Raw genomic sequence first — 17,130 nt, 5'->3', positions numbered from 1 at the left:
CAAGAACCTATAAAGAAGATTACTCTACCCAGCAAAGCTATCATTTAGAATTGAAGGTCAGATAAAGAGCTTCATAGATAAGAAAAAGCTAAAGAAATTCATCACCACCAAATCAAGTTTTACATGAAGTATGTTAAAGGGTATTCTTTAAGAAGAAGAGGAAGGAGAAGGAGGATCAAAAATATGAACAATAAAATGGTGATAAATGCATATCTATTAATAATTGAATTTAAAAATCAAAATAAACAAAATAAACTGAATAAAATATTAGAATCAGAAGCATAGAAACATGGAACAGACGCAAGTGGGGAGGGGAGCTGGGAAGAATTAACCAAATGTATATACTAGAGGCCCAGTGCACTGGAAGGGTCCCTAGGCCTGGCCAACCATCAGGGCCAATCAGGTTCCCCATCTCCCAGCCTCCCCGAATCCTTCCCTCAGCACCCCACCATTGCCACCACTAGTCACTGGCCATGTTCCGCACCACCCACTGGTAGTCAGTGCATGTCATAGTGAGTGATCAAACTCCCAGTCTCCTGGTCCAACTCCCATGGGGACAATTTGCGTGTTATCCTTTTATTATATAGGATGCATTACCTATAGGCAGAGATAATCAGGTGGTGAAGGCCTGGGGTGAGGCAGGAACCGGATGGAAGGTGGTAATTGGGGGGTGAGGGAGAAGGACAGGGAGACATCTTCTATAATACTTTTAACAATAAATATTTTTTAAATATAAATGTGGGGTTTTTTTAAATGGAATGTGTTATAAGAATTGTAGCATAGGAAAAATGATAATAAAATGAAGTTCTTAAGAAAAATAATAATAAATCGGTATGGATTCTTTGACACCAACCTCTTCAAGGTTGAACTACTTCCCACTCAGAAATCCTATTCAGGAAATCCCAGACATGTTCTTCCCTTAATCAGGGCTGCCGGACCTGACCCACAGTGATTGCACCCAGACTGTGGAGAGGTGTGAGGGAGCCTGCCCGGTGCCAGGAAGATCTGCATCTCCATCTGGGTGGTGTCTGCACCACCGGTGGATACATATGTGGAATTTCACTGAGCTGTACCCTTCACTGTGCACGTAACCATATGGAGGTTACACTTCCATACATTCATAAAAACAGGAGCACTTCTGGTTCACGTATCACGTGCTTCTCAGAAGCCAGGCACTGCATCCAAATGATGTGACCGTTAAGAGAATAACTTCTGGACCTCAACAGACCAGGTTAAAAACCCCTCCTCCTCCACCTCTGAGTCTGCCCCCAGTCCACTCCTCGGCCTCTGAGGCTCTGTCTCTTGTCTGGAAAACAAAAATATAACAACCGGTAGAATTAAGACACATATGCACGGAAGCCCTTCCTTGGCACAGGGCCTAGCGCCGTGGTCGGCAAACTGCGGCTCACGAGCCACCTGCGGCTCTTTGGCCCCTTGAGGGTGGCTCTTCCACAAAACACCATGGTCTGGGCGAGTCTATGTTGAAAAAGAGGCGTTAGAAGAAGTTTAAGTTTAAAAAATTTGACTCTCCAGAAAAATTTCCATCGTTGTCCTGTTGATATCTGGCTCTGTGGACTCGTGAGTTTGCCGACCCCTGGGCTAGCAGATAGTAAGCCTCTAACGGTGTAGCTTGTTACAGCCATTCTTCAACAACCGCGGACACTGGTGCTACAGCGGCCATGTTCCCAGATGAGACATGTGCTCCCTCCCTTCCCTGAACAGCAGGCACTTCCGCACCGTCTTCCCAATCTTCCCCAAATCCGTGTGCCGTGCCTACTACTCTTCCTAACACTTTTCTTTACATTCATATTCAATTTGTATTTAAACTCACTTACTTTATTTAAAACGTTATGTAACTGTCGTCCATGGAAAAACCGGTGCCACTTGCCAGAATTCGTTTTTTTAAATGGCTATGAAAATAAAAATCACCTGTCCGCCTGAAGTCATCCTGCTCACCTGGCTTACTTTTTATGGGTTTGGAAGGCAAGAGAAACTCAGTTTTGGGGGATGGAGGGGGGGGATCGTTTGCTTAAAATGACTGAGAAACTTCCTGGGCGCCCTCAGCAGCCCCGTGTGCACAGAAGTGGTTTTCGTCGGTTTAGCCGAGCACGCCTGGCAAGCCCTCTATTTGGCAACATCCTGGTAACCAGCCATCTGTGCGCCACCCTGGCTCCACAGAGGGAAAGCTGCATTTAGAAAAATAATTGAAAAATGCATATTCACTAAATGGTGACTGTTCACTAATTCACACACCCACTGGCCTCTCTCTGACACGAGGGACAGGGATCTGCCTCCGCCTGTTGGACAGCAGCTCCGGGACCCTAGACCTAGGAGCCAGAGCCAGGTGCCCAGCCCCAGCGTCAAGATGGCCAGGACTGAGCCTGCAGCCTCACATCCACGGCTCCCCAAACCTCACAGAGGCAGGGAAGGAGTTAGAGGGACAGCACTGGAGCAACATGTGTGCAAGGGAATCTGCTGCTGCATTTTCCTGCAAAATCTCTCCCAGAAAGGAAGGAGAGGGAAAGGAAACCGTCTCCAAGCTCAGACAAAGGGCGCCGAGGAACCTGTCAGAGGGCACTGCCGTACGGAGAAGCTTGCCTCGGGGTAACAGGCCATGGGCACAATTCGCCTGGAGAGTCCCTGAGTCTCCTGAGGACCCATTCATCCATTTAGCAGAGATTTACTGATCGCCTCCTGTTCTGGGCAACGGGAACCAAGAGGTACAAAAGGTAAAGTCGCCGAAACCAGTTTGGCTCAGTGGACAGAGCGTCCTCCTGCGGACTGAAAGGTCCCAGGTTTGATACCGGTAAAGGGCATGTACCTTGGTTACAGGCACATTCCCAGTGGGGGGTGGGGGGGAGGTACGGGAGGCAGCTGATCAATGTTTCTCTCTCAGCGATGTTTCTAACTCTCTATCCCTCTCCCTTCCTCTCTGTAAAAAATCAATAAAATATATTAAAAGAAAAAGAAAAAGGTAAAGTCCCTGCTCTCCAAAAGCTCATATTCTAGGGTATGGAACAGTCCACAGACTGTTTATTATAAAAGCTAGATGACGCCAGTTCAGGATAAGTGCCCTGTTGGAAATAAATCAGGGAAAAGAAATAATGGCTGGAGGGAGCTGCTCAGATTGGAAGGAGTCCTTTTGTAGCAGATGATATTTGACTGGTAAGCACAAGGACGAGGAAAGAATTAAGTCACTGTAAATAGCGTGTGTAAAGGACCTGAGGCAGGAATGAGCTTGGCGTGTTCCAGAAACAGAAAGAAGGCCTTCCAGGCTTCAGAGTGACCAAAGAGTGGGAGAGGAAAAGAGGTGGGAGGTGAGGTCAGAGAACCAGGCAGTAGTGCAGGACCAGCTGCAGGGTCCAGCCTGCATATAAGGTACAGTGGAAAGCCTATGGGGAGCCTTCTGTAGGAAAGACTTGATCTTATTGAATTTTTAAAACTCCACTCTGGCCACCAAAAACGACTAGATAAAAGGGACAAGAAGCAAGGTCACCAATAAGAGACAAAAATAGTGGCTCAAAAGGAATCAAACTCTGGCCCTTAACTCTGCGTCTAACTCCTCAGACTCTCGGTGGGGTTACACATGGAAAGCTGGTTCAAGGGAGATGCTTGTTCTTTAAAGCAATGACAGCCAACCGGGTGGCATTCAAACCTCAGACAAAAGAGGGCGAGTGACAGGCCCTTGCACTTGGGGAGGACCCGGCCACCTCCTCCGAAGAACACACAGCCATCTGTTCTGGGGCCGGGAGCGGATCAGCTCCGCTCTGTGCCCCTTCCAGCCCCGGGACTCTGGGGCTACAAGGCCAGGGCCGCTGGACACCCGCCCGGCTCAGACCCCACACCCAGCCAGCGCGCAGGGCTGTCACTGGCTCTCCCACGGGAGAACGCGAATATCCCCACTGGCACCAGCCTTCAAACCTAAGGACAAGCCAAGCGACAGCTGCCAACATCACAAAAGCACACAACTAGACCACCTCCAGCAGCACAGTCTTGCAGGGGAGGCGGGGCACGAAACAAAACGCATCTGATGTAGGGGTCTTCAAACTACGGCCCGCGGGCCACATGCGGCCCGCAGAGGAGTCTGATCCGGCCCGCCAGGTTTTTTGGGCAGTGAGCGCAGCCGAGGTGTTACAGTAGGAATTAGTAGTTCATATAGTCCAGCCCTCCAGCTCTCTGAGGGACCGTGATCTGGCCCCCACTTTAAAAAGTTTGAGGACCCCTGTGATAGAGCCTCTGAAGCTAAATACCTATCGAGGGTAACATGAGGGACAGAAGAATATGGTGAAATGAGCCCAGAGACACCACCCACCAAATCCTGACTGTGGGAAACTCACTAAGACCAACAGTTCCATTTCCTCAACCATTATTGGGGGGGGGGGGGGTTGGAAGAGAACATTTCTAGATAAAGAGGAAAAAGCACCAGTCACACTTTTATGAGACAAACGGGGAAAACTGAACACGGGCTGAATATGATACTAAGACATTAGTGTTGATGTCGGCTGTAAGATAATGGTAGTGTTATATTTTTAGGAGAATTATATTTGAGATGCATCCTGAAATATTTAAGGATGAAATGATATGCCTGGGATTTACTTCAAGCCGGGTACTGTATTACACTAGTCCCTCTCCTCTTATGCACACTTGAAAATTTCAGCAATAAAGGTGCTTTTTTTTTTTTTTTAATCTAGGAATGAGCTTTTTCTAATAACCTACCCAGGAATAGCCCACTAGACATTCTACCCACAACAGAGAAGTCAGGTTCCTCGGATTCCCTGTTCTGCCCTCCAGGGCTTGCCATGTAGTGATTTGCTGAATGATCAGTGAATTCATATTTTTTCTTCCTCATAAACCCTTTGTTGGGAGTTATCCCAAAGTAACCACCTCCAGTGAGAACGGGAGTTCTTTTTCATTTATGCCAGTGGTAGGCAAGCTCACTAGTCAACAGAGCCAAATATCAACAGTATGATTGAAATCTCTTTGGAGAGCCAAATTTTTTAAACTTAAACTATATAGGCAGGTACATTGTTATGAACTTAATTAGGGTACGTGGTATTTTGTGGAAGAGCCACACTCAAGAGGCCAAAGAGCTGCATGTGACTCACGAGCCGCAGTTTGCCGACCACAGATTCATGCTAACTGGACTCTCTCCAGTGCACACCTGAGGTCACGCTGACCTTACGGCCTTTCAGAGCACACACATTTGGACTGTGTTCCTGCCTCAGTCCTTCCCGCCACAAGTTTTGCCCCCCAGAGGGCACCCCTTGCCCCACCACCCACTCCTGCCATTTCTCAAGCGGTGCTCTGGTCTGGTCTGCCCGGCCTGTGAGAAAACAGCCTCTGAGAACCAGCTTCCAAGGAAAGCTTCATCCGGGTGCCTCCTTAGGACCAGGCCTGAATCCCATCCCCTCAAACACACCATTGCTTTTTCAGGATCCCAGGTGACGCCATCCCCAGAAGACAGAAAGGAGCAGAACCGCCAAAGATGGTTTGGCCAGTGGTGTGAAGAGTGAGTGAGCATTGTTACAGAAGAGAAGGACAGCCAAAACCGGTTTGGCTCCGCGGTAAAGCGTCGGTCTGCGGACTGAAGGGTCCCGGGTTCGATTCCGGTCAAGGGCATGTACCTTGGTTGCGGGCACATCCCCAGCAGGGGGTGTGCAGGAGGCAGCTGATCAATGTTTCTCTCTCATCGTTTTTCTCACTCTCTATCCCTCTCCCTTCCTCTCTGTAAAAAATCAATAAAATATATTTTATAAAAAAAAAAAAAAAAAGAAAGAAAGAAAGAAGCAGAACTTCCAGCTCATCCCACAAGCCCTGTAAAGAGCTGTCACGCCAAGGCCCGTGCATACCACACCCATTTCTCCAGGAGGCAAACTGAGCTGGAACCTTGAGCACAGTTCTTGAGTGCCCGGGAGTGTCCTGGTTCTGGGCCCATATGGGATACCCGTGTCATTACCATCCTCCCTGGCACAGCTGCCTGCCCCAACAGACACTAGTTCGAGGTGGTCCTGGGAGAGCGGGAAGATTGCAAGGGCTTTGGGCCGTCACCCCAAGTCACACAGACCACTTCATTTCTATGGCCAGCAGCCAGGAGTCTTCTCTGAGCATGCCTGTCAATTAGAGGTGCCGGGAAGATGGATGGGTCAAGCCTTCTTGGGAAAATGAAGAAGGGGCCTTAGTCTGACCTGACCCTGCAGAGAGAGGGGGGAGGAAGGAGGAACTCAGCAAATTTCACACTTGGCGAGTTTGGGGAGCGCTTACGATCAGCTGCAGCCTGCACCAGGCTCCCCACGGCCGGCGGCCGCAGAGGGAAGGGTCGATGGTGTGCCCTGAGCTGATCTCAGTAGCTTAAAGAAAAAGAAACTCCAGATTACAGCAAGGGAGGCAAAAGTCACTTAACACCAACGTGAAATCAATCACTCAATAGGGTAAGTCAGTGGCCAAACCAATCCGAATGCCAAGAAGCAAGAACAGAATGGGGTGAAGGCAGGGCCTGGAGGGTCACCAACGTCTGCTGCATTGCAGGAAAGAGCACAGTACGTCCAGGAGGAAGGACAAGACGCCATGAGCCTGGGGCATCCTCACTCAGACCAATCCCTTCCGGTCCTCTGTCCAGGTCCTTCCCACCCAGACCCAGACCTGCCTGCAGCTTCCCGGACCCTGCCTGGCTGGTCTTGACTACTAGTGGGGCTGCACCATCAGACATCTTACCTGGGTTTCTGGAGGACCAGGCTGGAGAGAGCAGCCCTGATGAACCCCTCCATCCTCACTCAGTGCTTCCTGCCTTTCAGCTGCATCTTTCCCCCCGCCCCCCCAACCCCCATTATCTTAGTTCTTGAGCCTCGAAAGCCCTTGGTGTGGGTGCAGAAACTGAGGCTCAGGGAGAATGCATCTATACCATCACATCACAGGACTAGCACTTCTAGCTCCCAGAGCAGGGACCACCCGCCCTTCTCCCAAACCACAGATCCCATACTCAGAGACAGGGACTGGTCCCATGCATCTGCCTTCTATCAAGTATACGTCTTCCTTCTCACTCCTCAAAAAGGGCCCAGCCGAAACCGGTTTGGCTCAGTGGATAGAGTGTCGGCCTACGGACTGAAGGGTCCCAGCTTCGATTCCTGTCAAGGGCATGTACCTTGGTTGCGGGCACATCCCCGGGTGGGGGGTGTGCAGGAGGCAGCTGATCGATGTTTCTCTCTCATCGATGTTTCTGACTCTCTATCCCTCTCAATTCCTCTCTGTGTAAAATCAATAAAATATATTTTTAAAAAAAAAGGGGGGGGGGCCCAGGTTGCCAGGTTGACCCAGAACAGCCACCCCCTATCCTCCTGACTTGAGAGGATTGGTTTGTTCATCCCATCTCTGCAGATAAAAGCTGAAGGGAAGAGAATGGAAAAGAATCTATGTCTAGAGGAGAATGGGGCCCGGGCCTGGACTGTGCTCCAGAGTCTCTCCAGCAGCTTCTCTGCTAGACATGTGAGTCCTTAACAGCAGTCACTCCCAGGTCACCTGCAGGACTCCTGCCATTTCCTATTGCATTTGCATAGCATTTCCATTCTGAACCGCTGGACACCCGGGAATGCTGGGAGGGTGGGATGCTACCCCATCCCAACCCCTGCGTCTCCCTGGCAACCTGAGACAGGTGGCCAAAGTGTAGCTTCGGGCAAAATTGACCGTTGGCCTTATGTTGTGTCAAACTCCTGGGGACGGGCAAACAAATGCTAACGGGGGACTGACCCCAGCCCCCTAAGGCGCCCTCGCTGGAGTGAGCCACCGCACCGCACCGCACCGCACCCCACCCCACCGCATCGCACCCAACCCCACAGTGCTTGGCCCGGGGTGTCCAGCAGCCCTTGAAAGGCCCTGAGCCAGAGTCCTGCTCTTTGTTATAAACAGGAGATTAGCGAGTGTTTATAAAGTGTGAGAGCCAGCCCAGGCTGGTGTGGCTCAGTTGGTTGAACGTTGTCCCCAAGAGGCTGCCGATTCTGAGCTTGGGTTGTGGCTCAGTCCCCAACAGCAACTGTGCAGGAGGCAGCCTGTCAATGTTTCTCTCACTCATCGACGTTTCTCTCCCTCTCCCTTCCCCTCTCTCTAAAGTCAATAAAAACATATTTAAAAATAATAAAGAGTGTTAAAGCCACACTAGCACCAGCCAGGAACTTTCCCCCTTGAAGAAATCACGGGGATTTGCAGAGAACTGGAAAGGGAAGAACTTTCTCAGGAGGCGACTCAATGTCATTTCATGGATAATCGGCTGAAGTCCTTTTACTGGAGACTCACCCTGTGCTGCAGGCAGCATCGCACTGGACCACCTTGCAGGAGGGATGCTAGAGGCAGGAGCGGAGACAGCCACGGGGACCACCCGTGCCGGTTTCTCAAAGTCCTCCCTCCCTGCCTGCCCCCTCCCCAGGCACACACCGCTTTGGGGCAAGTCCCAGGGCCCCAGTCACCCTCAGGTCTCTGGTCTCGGCTCCTCCGTCCTTATCTTCACCCTCCTCTAGTACAGAGCAAAGCGCTGGCCACTCCAACACGCCCCTGGAAATTAGGATCCAGCAGGGGCGCCAGAGGTTACCCCAATTCCACACATCTCTGTGAACAGTCTTTGCCCACGACCCCCAACTCCGGGGAAGCTTGGGGCTCCGTGCCCTAGCAGAGAAGAGAGGCTGTGCCAGCCTGTGAGGGCAGCTCCGTGGGGTCCTAGGAAGCTGCCCCCAGAAGCTCCTGGGCCCACCGGAAACCCCACACACACACACACCTCATCTCCTAGGTGGTCCAGTTGTGACTCTGAAATAACCCGGGAGGACGATGTTCAATACCCAGGAGCAAAAAAATAAAGAGAGTAACCCCAAGGAAAGTGAAGCGTTCGAGACAGGAAAACCCAAAGACAGCGAGGCCTGGGGGAGGAGGATCGAGGAGGGAGGGGTTGAAGCAACCCCCAAACTTGCTCCTTGCGGACCAGAACCATCCTCAAGCCGGCAGACCGCGGCCTGGCGGGCACCTCGCGGGCTCGGCCAAGTTGCAGAGAAGCAAATGGCATCGCCAGCGCCCGGAGCCGCTCTGGCTGAGCCCGGACTGTGCCGCCCGGAGTGGATCAGTGCTGCCCGCGCCGCGGGCTCCGGCCCCATCGGCAAACGCCGGGAGAAGGGGCTGAGGACCCGGGGCCCGTCTGTGGACACCGGACAGGGCCCCCCAGCTGCCCCGCCTGGGCTTTCTCCTAACAGCCAGGGTCCGGGCCACGCTCCCAACTCGCTTCCGCGACCGACAGCGCTGGGGTCCAGGCATTTCCCAACCCAACTCGGAGCCAGACGCCCTTTGGGGAACGCAGGCCCCTAAAGAAAAGGGGGTTTTAGCGCAGGAGCGGCGGGGGGGAGGCGGCGGCGCGGCCGGGCTTTACCTTTTTTCTTTATTCTGCTTTCGGGATTTGTGCAGGAGTCCGATGAGCACCACGGCGGCGCGGATCCCCGCCTTCCGGCAGTGCATCCTCCCCGCCGGCTGGGACATGGCGAGGCGGCCGCCGCCGGTGCCCGTCCCGGCCGCGCCCTCGCCCGCCCGCCCGCCCGCCCGCCGCGCGCCCCCGCCGGCCCGGCCCCGCGCGCTCCGCGCCGCGCCGCCCGCCCGGCCCCGGCCGCCCGCCCGCCCGCCGCGCATGGACCCGCCCCGCCCAGGTGCCCCGCGTCAGGTGACCGGCCGGGCGTCCCTCCCCGCGACCTTCAGCGGCTCCGCGGGGCCCGTGGGGCGGCCGGCGCCCGCTGTCCCGGCGCGGGCATGGCGAGGCTCGCTCGGGGCGCGGCCGCCGGGACGGGCGGCTCCGGGGCTCCGGCTCTGGCCCGTCGCCCGCCCGCGCCGGGACCCGCCCTGACCCCGCCTCCCGAGCTGGGTCCGCGGCGCCCCGGCGGCGAGCAGATCCTGCATCCCGCCCGCCCGGCCGCCTGGCAGCCCCCGGAGGTGGTCCCGAGCTCGGCGCTTTCGGGGTCTCGGCGCCCGTGTTCGCCCTCTGCCCCCGCCGGGCTGCCGCCTCCCTCCCCGTCCGTCCCCACCTCCGCGCACCCCTCCCCGCCCCCGCCGGCCGGGCCGGGTCCCTTCCCGGACCCCCTCCCCGGCCCCGGAGCTGACGCCTCTGCCGGCCCGGCCGCCGGGATACTTCCCCGATGCGGTCACGGTCTTTAAAAACAGGAGAAACACAGACACCGGGAGCAAACGCGCGTCCTCGGTCCCAGCGAAACTACCTTCGCGCGCGGGCGCCGCCGCGGGCTCCCCGCCCAGAACCTGGCGGCCAGGGAGAGAGGGGCGCCCGCCCTCCCCGGCCTGAGGCTTTCGGGCGTTTTGATTCAGACAGAGGCTGCCTCTCGCCTCTCCCCTCCTTCGGGAAAAGACTGTGGGGTGGGGTGGGGTGGGGTGCGGTGCGGTGGGGTGCGGTGGCTCACTCCAGCGTGGATGCCTTAGTGGCGGGGGTCAGTCCCCCGTTAACATTTTTTGCCCAGGCCCCCGGAGTTTGGCACAACCTAAGGTCAATAGTCAATATCCCCGAGGCTACACTTTGGCCACGCGTTCCCGGTTGCCAGAGAGACGCAGGGGTTGGGATGGGGTAGCATCCCACCCTACCAGCATCCCTGGCGCTAGCGCTGACGGCTGCACACACGCTGGGTCCGGTTCTTCCCCGGCTCCTGCGCACCGCGTGCAAGCTTCGTCCTCTCGGACACGGTCCCGCCAGTTGGTGGGAAAGGGTCCCGGCCTGGTCTCTGCTATGAAGTCAGCATGCTCCTAAGCCCCACTTCTATTGCTGCCCCCTCTCACCACCACCCCTACCATCACCCAGGGTGTGTCCACTGGCTCCGCTTCTCCCTCCAGCCCCCCTAGGAAAGACAACCAGGGAGAGGGCTGGAGGGAATTAACACAGACAGTGAGTCCATCCTTGGGAACAGCTTTGGTGGGGCCAAGGAGGTCCCCGAGGCAATTTGCCTTGTTGTTTTTTTAATGAAATCTTGTGTCGAAGCAAGCACACAAAATCCAGACAGGCACGAGGGCCTTGCTGGAGAGGTGACAGGAGCTCAAAGGCCTGGGCCTCAACCCCCCTTCTGTGTGGGCACAGCTTCTTGCTGGCATCGGAGTTGGGGTGGAGGAGCAGAGCGGGAGCACGCGGCTGGTGCCAAAATGTGCCTGGTTTATTTATGAAGCATCCATTAACAGTGCCCCCGGCCCCCCTGAGCCTGCCTGGACGTGGGGGGCGGGGGGGTGTCACAAGTGTTGCCATGGACATCTACTTATAGCCAGAGAGTGAGTGACCGAGGCCCCACCTCTGGGATTGCAGCTAGACCAGCTGCAAGGACCACAGCAGCAGTGACCTGAGAGTCAGTCTGGAAAAAGGACGGGGAAATGATTGTCCTGAGCGGGGGAGAGGGCAGAGCCGGCACCAGCAGCCCAGGGCTTGTCCTGCCTCCAGCAGAACACGGACCTGAGCGGTTAGCTCACGGATCGCTTCGGCCCAATGGCAGGGAGGATACTGGGACACCTACCATAGGCCTAGCCCCAGCAGTGGGCATGTTTTATCCACACACAAGGGCAGGCTGCTTGTCTGAGGGCGAGGCCTGGCTCTCTCCCAGGTGGGTGAGTATGCGTGGCCCTACTCATCTCCTCACTGTTTAAAAGATATTTTAAGTCCAATGCATCAGTGGGGCAACAGGACCTTGGGATGAAGGCGAACATTTTTTTCCACCAAGCAGGTAACTTGATTCGTTGTAGTTCTGGGGTCCCAGGCCCTCTGAGGCCACGATTATCTCCACCCCTAATGGGCTGGAAATACAAGGTTGTCCCCAAAAGATCACAGTCTGATCCGATTCCGGGAGCCCTAAGAGATAGAGGTCCTTCCTTCTGCCCACACCCCCCACAGGAAACCTCACAGCAGAAAGGAACCCAGCCACAGCAGGGAAGGTGATGACTGTCTGTGCTGGCCTTGTCCGTTGCACCAACATCCATCAACCATTCGGGAAGCGACCAGCTTATGTGAGAGACTAGGGCAGTCAGTGGTCGGCAAACCGGTGGCCCGCTGTTTGCCGCTCTGTTAACGAATGAGTTTGCCGACCACTGACCTAGACTCTCCCTTCCAATAATTACAGGCTGTCGTGGTTCCTTGTGATGAGGCCCCTATCCCAGTGGTCGGCTAACTCATTCGTCAACAGAGCGGCAAACAGCGGCTCTCGAGCCACCACAGTTTGCCCACCACTAGACTAGGGTAATGGAAGATGACCCTTACCCAGAACAAGCAGGGCCTCATACACACACAGCCACCAACCGCCCATTCCCACCTCACTTGTGCCTCGTGACCCAGCCACTGTTCCCCAAAATTAAGCAATTTGCATACCATCTCCACAAGTTTTTGTCTTAACATCATAGAACAGTGTTTCCCAAACGTTTGACCTATGTGTACCCCTTCTATAATTTTTGTAACGCTGAGTCCCCCTCGTACTCATGAGAACGTAGAATTAGGCGCAGGTAAGCATGTGCAGTGCATATCCCCACCAAACTCTTCCCGTACCCCTGGGGGTACGCGTACCACACTTTGTGAAACACTGCCATAGAATAATGTTTACTTATTCTTTTTTTTATATATATATTTTATTGATATTTTACAGAGGTGAAGGAAGAGAGATAGAGAGCCAGAAACGTCGATGAGAGAGAAACATCGACCAGCTGCCTCTTGCACACCCCCTACCGGGGATGTGCCCGCAACCAATGTACATGCCCTTAACCGGAATCGAACTTGGGACCTTTCAGTCCGCAGACCAACGCTCTACCACTGAGCCAAACCGGTTTCGGCAATGTTAACTTATTCTTTTTGCTTTAACTAAGTCAACTCACTCTTTACTTAATTTTAAAAGAAAACACTGTTATTACCCAAAATGAAAATCCATTATCACTTGTCATTCATACCATGGAAACAAATACAAATTTCTTACATTTTAGCTCCCTGCTATGGCCTGGCAAAGACTCAGAGTCTGAGTCACCTTCATTAAAAGAGGAAAGTAGGTAAGTGTTAGCTGTTAGCCACAGGCTAGCACCAAACAAAAGCTAGGTCCTCGGAGAAATCACAAAGTTTGAAAGAGAACCGTAGGGGCCACTTTTCACATCAGTGATTCAAAGGGCTTCTCAGGCCTCCTCCGTGGGTCACTTCGGGGTGGACTGAGCCGGGTGGACACCCTCAGTCCGCAGGGCGTGAGGTCTTCTCCTGGGCAGAACTTATCCCCAGATCACAGGACCTCAGAGGCCATGTCAGTCCTCCTCCCCCGAGCCCACAGTCCCTGAGAACAAAGTGCCAGGCAGCTGCCAGCCTGGGTGTCTGCCCCAAACTGGGGAAACCCAAAGGCTCAGGGGGGCGGGGGGGGGGGGCCCTGGGTGGGAGTGGAGGGGGAGGGGGACAGAGAAGTTAATCATGAACACAGAGCAGACAGCTGCACAGCCCGGTCCTAAGGGGCCAGCGGGGTGAGACAGGCAGACACGCATGCTTGGTCCTGAAGAAAAGGGCCTTCTGTGCCTGGGAACTGGCTCGGGGAGACACATCCGTGTGAAACTGGGCATCGGCCGCACTGCTGGAGCCTGAGTCTCAGAGCGAGGCTGGGGCGGTGCCTCCTCCCTGTCCCCCACCTCCACCCCATCCCCACCACCGCCACCTGACGCCCAGGGCCTCTAGGTCCCTACAAAATGGACTGGGAGTAGATGTAGGGCAAGAGGGGCTTTGGAGCCAATGGGTGGGAACTTTTAGGAAAACAGATCTTGAGATGCCTTATCCTCACCCCCACCCCTTCTGCAGGGTCAATGCCTGCATCCATCCGTGAATCACACAAACTTTGGAGTAATCCAAGGGTTATAAACATATAATGTTAGACCTGCTCAGGACAGGCAGGCATCCTGACTCTTAAGCCTTTGGAGGCACACCCATGACGCACACCAGCTGGGAGGGATCACTCAGAAGCCCCCCTCAGCTCCGACTTCTGCAGAGAGCACTCACACCTGTGTTTCTAAGACAGCCCTTCATGCTTGGCTGGTACATCAGCGCCCCCTGCTGGGCCACATTACAGTTGCATGTCTGGAATACCACCATAAGAGGAAAAGGAGAAAAGCAAGGGGGAGAGGGAGAGGGAGAGGGAGGGCAGGGAGGGACAGGCCTAGCACGGGAGGGGGGAGTGGTGAGTAAGGGAAACATTGAGAAGGTCATTTGAGGTAGGGAAGCAGTTTCTATTTTGAAAAGAGAGAGCGACAGGAGTCTTTGCCAACATGTTGACTCTCCTCCCGGCTCCCAACCTCCTCTGTCAGAGGCCGACCACCCCACACGGGTCCGTCCCCCCAAAACAGGGTCTTTTGGTGGCAGCATCAGGCCGTGCTGGGAGGCCTAAAAGCCACGCTTGGGAACCGCAGCCACACATATCAGACTGAACTGAAGTTCTGGCGAGAAGCCGGCTCAGAGTTTGGAAAGACATCTTGGTGTACTCGTGTGGCATTTCCGAGTCCTGGGGGAAAGGAAGCCAGGCCCCGAGGAAACCCACAGATCCCACTGGATGGCAGGCGTCCAGCCTGTGGACTGCACTCATGTGGCACCCTGAGCTGCAACGCATGTCCGCCCGAACCCTGCTGCCTCCCCTGCAGGGGTGACAAACTGGGGGCCGGGAGAAGAGAGGAGTTCTTCCTCTCCTCCTTGGGTTCCTGAGGGCGTTTAAAATAGTTCCTTTTGGTTCGTTTGTGGAATTCTGAATCCATGAGTCTAAGTGGCATGACTGTAATTTTTACCACAGGGGTTTTTCTGGGTGTGGAGTTTCTGATGAACATGAAGAAGTAAATTTTGCATGGAAGCTGCCCAGGGGTCCCTGAAGGGAGTCAGGGGCCAAGGACCCAGGGTCCCACCTGCCCCCCTACCACTGATTACCAGTCCTCCCCACTGATTACCAACCCAACCCTCCCCAACGATTACCAACCCAACCCTCCCCACCGATTACCAACCCTCCCCACCGATTACCAACCCTCCCCACTCATTACCAACCCTCCCCACCCATTACCAATCCTCCCCACTCATTACCAATCCTCCCCACCCATTACCAACCCTCCCCACTCATTACCAACCCTCCCCACTCATTACCAACCCTCCCCACTCATTACCAACCCTCCCCACTCATTACCAACCCTCCCAACTCATTACCAATCCTCCCCACTCATTACCAACCCTCCCCACCGATTACCAACCCTCCCCACCCATTACCAACCCTCCCCACTGATTACCAACCCTCCCCACTGATTACCAACCCTCCCCACCAATTACCAACCCTCCCCACTCATTACCAACCCTCCCCACCGATTACCAACCCTCCCCACCCATTACCAACCCTCCCCACTGATTACCAACCCTCCCCACCGATTACCAACCCTCCCCGCCCATTACCAACCCTCCCCACTCATTACCAACCCTCCCCACTCATTACCAATCCTCCCCCACCGATTACCAACCCTCCCCGCCCATTACCAACCCTAACCCTAACCCTAACCAACCCTCCCCACTCATTACCAATCCTCCCCACCCATTACCAACCCTCCCCACCGATTACCAACCCTCCCCACCGATTACCAACCCTCCCCAGCGATTACCAATCCTCCCCACTCATTACCAATCCTCCCCCACCGATTACCAATCCTCTCCACTCATTACCAATCCTCCCCACTCATTACCAACCCTCCCCACCGATTACCAACCCTCCCCACTCATTACCAACCCTCCCCGCCCATTACCAACCCTCCCCACTGATTACCAATCCTCCCCACTGATTACCAACCCTCCCCGCCCATTACCAACCCTCCCCACTCATTACCAACCCTCCCCGCCCATTACCAACCCTCCCCGCCCATTACCAACCCTCCCCACTCATTACCAACCCTCCCCGCCCATTACCAACCCTCCCCACTCATTACCAACCCTCCCCACTCATTACCAATCCTCCCCACCGATTACCAACCCTCCCCACCCATTACCAACCCTCCCCGCCCATTACCAACCCTCCCCACTGATTACCAACCCTCCCCGCCCATTACCAACCCTCCCCACTGATTACCAACCCTCCCCAGCGATTACCAATCCTCCCCACCGATTACCAACCCTCCCCACTCATTACCAATCCTCCCCACTCATTACCAACCCTCCCCACTCATTACCAACCCTCCCCGCCCATTACCAACCCTCCCCACTCATTACCAACCCTCCCCACCGATTACCAATCCTCCCCACTCATTACCAACCCTCCCCACTCATTACCAACCCTCCCCGCCCATTACCAACCCTCCCCACTCATTACCAACCCTCCCCACCGATTACCAATCCTCCCCACTCATTACCAACCCTCCCCACTCATTACCAACCCTCCCCACCGATTACCAATCCTCCCCACCGATTACCAACCCTCCCCACTCATTACCAATCCTCCCCACTCATTACCAACCCTCCCCACTCATTACCAACCCTCCCCACCGATTACCAATCCTCCCCGCCCATTACCAATCCTCCCCAGCTGCTGCTCCCCCCAGTCACTCCCAGCTCTAGGGTTTCTGGGCCGAGTGGAAAAGTGGGGAGGGAAGCTGTCTTTCCATAATATTAGCAGCATTGCTTAGCAACATCTTTCAAAGCAAGAACCAGCAGGCTCTCCAAAAATCCACTCTGTTTGGCTCTAAAAAAACCAGAGTGGCTCCTCGCGCATGTATTATTTATATACTATTTTATATGCCCAGTCAGTGCCTTTGGCCCTTGTGCCCGGCCTCCTCGGGAGATGACGTATCACACCTAAGTGAGATTTCCAGACAGCAGAGCTTTAAGCAGCAAAACTTCTGCTTGTTTGCTTGCTCGCTTTCCCTGCCATGACCTTGGCGACAGACTTCTCTGAAATGTCTTCCCTACTTTTATTAACCTTTTCCTGGTGAGTCACGCCATTCTTATCAATACCACCTGTTGTGCTGAGCTAAAACTGAGTTATGAACTGATAGGCCACTGAGGTGAGGACCCACGTGTCCCTCTACTTACTGGCCTCCATCAGCTGTGGTAAGGAGATACTAGTAAGGGAATAAAAACGAAAAGACCCTGCCAAAACCGGTTTGGCTCAG

General features: G+C 54.5%; 1 protein-coding gene across 16 annotated transcripts in view; it reads right to left on the bottom strand.

Moving 5' to 3' along the window:
- Window positions 1-17,130, bottom strand: part of RAP1GAP2 (RAP1 GTPase activating protein 2) — a gene marked incomplete at its 5' end in the record, with an annotated part of 219,295 nt that overhangs the window by 131,078 nt on the left and 71,087 nt on the right. For 3 of the 16 annotated variants that reach the window (XR_014793065.1, XM_084862907.1, XM_084862917.1), the window contains one exon: window positions 9,398-9,558. The exons of the other annotated variants lie outside the window; for them this stretch is intronic. Coding sequence is in view for 2 of the 3 variants with exons in the window: in XM_084862907.1 (XP_084719033.1) it covers window positions 9,398-9,504 (107 nt within the window). Of the gene's footprint in view, window positions 1-9,397; window positions 9,559-17,130 lie in introns of those variants that run through there. 16 annotated transcript variants of the gene reach the window in all.

This window comes from Pipistrellus hanaki, assembly GCF_964339955.1.
Source record: "Pipistrellus hanaki genome assembly, chromosome: 16".
Taxonomy (NCBI): Eukaryota; Metazoa; Chordata; class Mammalia; order Chiroptera; family Vespertilionidae; genus Pipistrellus; species Pipistrellus hanaki.
Note: the sequence above shows the minus strand (reverse complement) of the source record. Positions and strands in the feature narration are given on the sequence as shown.